Below are 5,793 nucleotides of genomic sequence, written 5' to 3' on the forward strand. Positions count from 1 at the left end.
TTGTCCCCATTATGGCTCTCCACGAAGGCAAACCCCAATGGCATAACTTGGTTGTTCCGTCTACCCTAATTACAAACAATATCTGTCATTTATACTTTCCAGTGAGGAATGTCCCGTCCAAGCAAATGATGCGTTGACAATGCCTAAATATCTTGATGGTTGCCGTGAATACAAAGAAAGCACGTTGCAATTCTCGCTTTTCAGGCTTCTCACTCGAGGGATAATGCTTGATATCAAAGTAACTTCCAGGGTTTCTCGCACATATTATGGCTAGTTGACATAGTAAGTTGTCATATGAGTTGTTGTATGTTCCAAACCTTATTTCAATAGCCTTCTATTTTTTCCTCCATATCTTGATATAGTTTATTGTGTACTGGAATCTTTCCTCAATAACACAGATTATTGAACGTGGCTTATACTTTAGGTTATCCATAATCTCTTCGTACATAACATTGGCAACAAAAGCAGATGACAGGTTCCGGTGGAAAAACTCTACTTCCTCAACATGACAGTTATACTCCCTAACTATTGAGCACTTCTAGTGGTCAACCCAGTTCCCCTTGAATGTGTGTACTCGCCATGGATAATTAGACACCAAACACTTGACGTCGTACTCCTTTTTTTCTTGACTTCACAACCTTGAACTGTCTATGAAGAGATAGCGACCAGAATTTTACTGCATCAATAACAGCCTCCTTAGTAGGGTACATAGCACCCTAGGACACCTCGTTCTCGTGATATTCCGACGGTGTCCGATGACCCTCATTGACCACTAGCTTTAAAAATTCATAATTCCTTCACTCTACAGGAACATGAGTATTTTCCTCCTTATTGGATGAATCCTCATCGGCAATGGCTTCCTCAAGCACTTGATCCTCCCTCTCTATCTTTTCAATTATGCTAGAGATGTGCTCCCCCTCATCGGTTACACCCCTCGGTTGCATCTCCTACACATCCCCAACGTCTTGCTCGTCCCCCACAGTTGTCGGGTGTGCTTCATCCACCACTGCCTAACTTATTCCTGCTACTGCTTCCCCAATATTTTTCTCTGTTGGATCCTTCTGGTACACCTCAGCTAGTAGTACAAAAGGGAGATCACGTTCATATGCTATATCTACGTATTGCCTCCAAGTATATGCCACATTAATCGGGACGAGCTCCCCAAAGTACCTCTAAGTAGCATGGCTTAGCACATCTCTTAGTTTAAGCTCATGTTGCTGGGAATCCGGTTGAAAATGGCGCATCAGTCACTTGCACATGTCCATATGGTCCTCTCTTCAGCTCTACTAAGTCCTTTAACAACATGCTAAAATCCAGAGGGATCTATACCGTTAGGACTGTAATAAATCTGGCTTTCACCATAATATATCTGAAAATATAGCTTCTCAAACATCCCTGAAAACATCCAAAAATATGTCTAACGTTAATACCGAAAAACTATACTTCTGATTATCAAAACTCTGACAAAATTACCAAAACCGATGATCACATAACAATACATTTAGTTCGCTACAATCAATATTATTCCTAAGCAAACTAACCAATATAAACTAATTAAACAACATCTACTTAATAAAGTTTCTAATTATCTATAATTACTATCTACATCACTATTTGTAAAATCTAGATAATCGAAACCACCGTACTCTAAATACAGCTATACATTTGATGACTATCGTACCATATTGAAATAGGTCTTTATAATATACTACAAAAGACAGAAAAACTTTATTTTCTGATTACCTTGCTAAACCCTAGATCTCATATAATGTAACTAATGTTATATCGCTAAACCATAGATCTAGTGGTATTTTAATTACTAATAAAAACATAAGTCTAGAAAAATTACTAAAAATCGAGATCCAAAATCCGTAGATCAAAAATAGTAGAGCTTTGTCACGCTTCGTCACTCTTCTCTCCTCACCTCTTTTTTTTGATTTAAATGCCTATTTTAGTTGATTTTTAGCTTTTTTATAATGTGGTGAGAGAGAGGCACACTGCAAGCGAGGCTAACCGATCCCTAAAAGGGTGGCAAGAGCGATAAGTGGGTCTACCCATCATTTGAGTGGACGGATAAGGGTGGTACGAGCTCTATGCTCAGCGATGAAGCCTACTTACTGTAAAAAGTACCTGTGCCACTATGATATGATAATTGTCCTTTGAATGTACTGTAACTATTTCAGAGAATGGTAGAAGTCTATTTGTATAAATCTTTTCATAAAAATATATTTATTTAAATATTAATGTTAAAAATATAAAAATAAAAAGCGTGTGGGACTGGGTAGTGGGAACCGTGGGCCGCGGTCCATCACCCATGGCTCTTCGTCGATAGCCCGGCATCCGATCGTGTGAACCACATGCCTGCAACTATGCCAGGCGTGCAAATTTTCCAAACGGCCGGTGAGCAACGGGAGAGGGTTGAAAAGTTTTTCGAGGTTTTGTTTTGTTTTGTTTGCATCCATCTCAAAAGTTTAGTTTAGATCCGTTGATTGGCCACCGATGGTGATGAACCATTCGAATGGTCAGGGTGGAGTCATCTGCAGTCTATCCATCCATGATCATTGATCAATCTAAACAGAAGCGTGGCACTAGTGATATACACGGCGCAACAAATCGAGCAACTAACCGTCAAAAGTTCCAGGACCAATGAGCACGTACGAGGTCCACGATTTAGGTTTGCGGGAAAACCAAACCAGATAAGATAACCACCCCAGGCGGGGCGGAAATTGAGGGGGAGCTAAAAAACGCAAGGTGAAAAACAAAAGCTAGGGGAGGATGGGGAAAGAAAGATAGAGAGAGGAGGACGCACACTTTTTAACCTTTTTTATGTTGCACGCATCCATGGACCATGGCCGTGGTAGAGAGAGAAAAAGAAGGCAAGGCACCGCACCACCCGACGAAACGAGGCAGAGAGCAGAGCTGAGCTGCTGAGAGGGCTCCAGAAGAGAGCGAGAGGGTCGAGGCGTAGAGCTAGCACAGCTGCAACAGGCAAGAGCACACACCGCTCCTCTCCCTGTTCCACGCCCACGCCCACAAGCAAGCGCACCACCACCGAGAAGAAACCGCCTCTCGCTCCAGATCTCGCTGGCAGGGGCGCGCTACTATGCGCGAGTAGGTAGATGAGGGCGGCGCCCATCAGTGCTGAGGGGAACGGGGTGGGAAGCATAGAGGCGCTGCTTTGGCCGGAGGAGAAGGGCGGCAGAGGGGCGCTGCTGGTGGAGCCGAGGTCGGTGCTGGACTGCAGACGGAGCCCGAGCCCGCCGTACTCGACATCGACGCTGTCTTCGTCCCTGGGCAGCGCCGGCGCGGACTCTACCGGCGTGGCGGCTGTTTCGGAGAACAGCGCCGCCGCCGCCGAAGCCACCAAATGGGCGGCGCCCGGCGAGCATGGTGGCGGCGGCGGCGGGAAGGAGGAGTGGGCCGGCGGTGAGCTGCCGCCCATACCGGGGAGCCTGGACGTTGGGTTCGTTGGGCAGGAGAGCTGGGATGCCATGCTCGGCGACGCCGCGGCGGCCGCCGGGCAGGAGCAGACATTCCTTAACTGGATCATGGCCGCCCCCGGCGACATGGAGCCACCGGCGCCCCCGCTCCAGCACCAGCAGTTCCTCGGCAATGCCGCCGGCTTCGGGTTCCCGGCCTCCAACCCGCTCGGGTTCTCCCTGCAGCATCACCCCTGCGGCTTCACTTCGGCCGGCGCGCTCGCCTCCGACCTGTCGTCTCCTGGGGCAAGATCGCTCACCAGCAGCAGCGGCAGCAGCAGCAAGGCCACTTCCACTTTCGGCCTCCCCCCCGAGGCGGCGCTTCAGCCGCCGCCGGTTACAACCATGCCTTTCCACAACGGTGCCGACATAAAGCCCCCTCTTCTCGGCGTGCCGTCGCCCAGTCTACTCCTCAACCAGCACCAGCCGATGCCGGCGACCTCCTTCTTCATGCCGCTCCCCTCCTTCACCGACCATCAGCAGCAGCCACATCTCCCGCCGCCGCCGAAGCGTCACCACTCCATGCCCGACAACCTCTTCCTTCTCCACAATCAGCTCCAGCCGCCACCGCAGCCGCAGTGTCTCCCTTTCCCACCACTGCATACTACCGCGCCCTTCCAGCTCCAGTCTTCGCTGCAACCGCCGCGGGGCGCGATGAAAACAACCGCGGCGGTGCAGCAGCAGCAACAGCTTCTGGAAGAGCTTGCGGCGGCTGCAAAGGCGGCCGAGGTCGGCAACTCCATTGGCGCGCGAGAGATATTGGCGCGGCTCAATCAGCAACTTCCCCCAATTCGGAAGCCTTTCCTCCGCTCCGCCTCCTACCTCAAGGAGGCCCTCCTCCTCGCGCTCACCGACGGCCAGCACGGCTCCACCCGTCTCACCTCCCCGCTCGACGTCGCCATCAAGCTCGCCGCGTACAAGTCCTTCTCCGACCTCTCGCCCGTGCTACAGTTTGCCAATTTCACGGCCACCCAGGCGCTTCTCGACGAGATCGCCTGTACAACTGCTTCTTGTATCCGCATCATTGATTTCGACCTCGGCGTCGGCGGCCAGTGGGCTTCCTTCTTGCAGGAGTTTGCACACCGCCGTAGAACTGGGGGTGTTTCTCTGCCAATGTTGAGGCTCACAGCCTTCGTCTCGAGTGCCTCCCACCACCCGCTTGAGCTGCATCTTACTTGGGAAAATCTCTCGCAGTTTGCTGCTGACCTTGACATTCCATTTGAGTTCAATACCATCAATCTCGATGCATTTGATCCTTCGCAACTCATTGCTCCCACAGCTGATGAGGTTGTTGCGGTTAGCCTCTCGGTCGGTTGCTCTGCACGCACTCCACCGCTCCAGATGCTGCTTCAGTTGGTGAAACAGCTTGCTCCTAAGATCGTGGTGGCTATTGATCATGGCAGTGACCGGGGTGACCTCCCATTTTCGCAGCACTTCATGAATTGCTTCCAGTCCTGTGTGTTCCTTCTCGACTCACTTGATGCCGCTGGCACTGATGCGGATGCTGCCAGTAAGATTGAGAGGTTTCTGATTCAACCGAGAGTGGAGGATGCAGTACTTGGGCGGCGTAGAGCTGAAAAGGCAATGGCTTGGCGGACAGCGTTCACATCGGCTGGGTTTGCTCCGCTGCCTCTCAGCAACCTTGCAGAGGCACAAGCTGACTGCCTCTTGAAGCGGGTGCAGGTCCGAGGCTTCCATGTGGAGAAGTGTGGAGTGGGTCTAGCACTCTACTGGCAGCGCGGCGAGCTTGTGTCCGTCTCAGCATGGAGGTGCTGATCATATCTACCTCGTCCATCATCATTCCTACACCATTTGCAGGCATGTTTAACTCCAGTAATATGCATTTTGTTTTGCAATTAAAACATTGCAAAGAAACTATTGTCTTGGTTGTTGCACACCTCCGATTGCTTTACTACTGTTGTTTATTAGCTAGGCCTAATGAGTTTAGCAATCTTGGTGTGGGTGTCTCTATAATGTAACATGTTGGTCTAGGGTCTCACCACGCTGTTCTTGCTCTTGTCTCAGTTAGCCAGAAGATAATTTGGCATATTTGATGGCCTTACGGTGCATTATTAGTGTTTCTTGGCTGCTTTTTAGTTCTTTTGACAATTCTTCACCGTTTCCCTTTTTTTGTGGATGTGCCTTAAACCAGATCGCTACATAGTGCCAATAATGTTCTGTGGTTTTGCAAGGTAAATTTGTGCAAGACTGACATATGAACTGAAATGGTTGAATATTTAACTCTCTTGATTCAATAATCCACAATTGATGTATAAATTTCTAATGCATGCGTCATGTAAACATGCTGTAATAG

General features: G+C 49.3%; 1 protein-coding gene across 1 annotated transcript; it reads left to right on the forward strand.

Moving 5' to 3' along the window:
* Positions 1-2,785: 2,785 nt before the first annotated feature.
* Positions 2,786-5,548, forward strand: LOC133924725 (scarecrow-like protein 6). The gene has a single exon (XM_062370387.1). It carries the CDS (start codon positions 3,120-3,122, stop codon positions 5,253-5,255), a length of 2,136 nt encoding a protein of 711 aa, XP_062226371.1. The 5' UTR covers positions 2,786-3,119; the 3' UTR covers positions 5,256-5,548.
* Positions 5,549-5,793: the final 245 nt, after the last annotated feature.

The sequence above is a fragment of the Phragmites australis genome, chromosome 7 (assembly GCF_958298935.1).
Source record: "Phragmites australis chromosome 7, lpPhrAust1.1, whole genome shotgun sequence".
In the NCBI taxonomy this organism is placed as follows: domain Eukaryota; kingdom Viridiplantae; phylum Streptophyta; class Magnoliopsida; order Poales; family Poaceae; genus Phragmites; species Phragmites australis.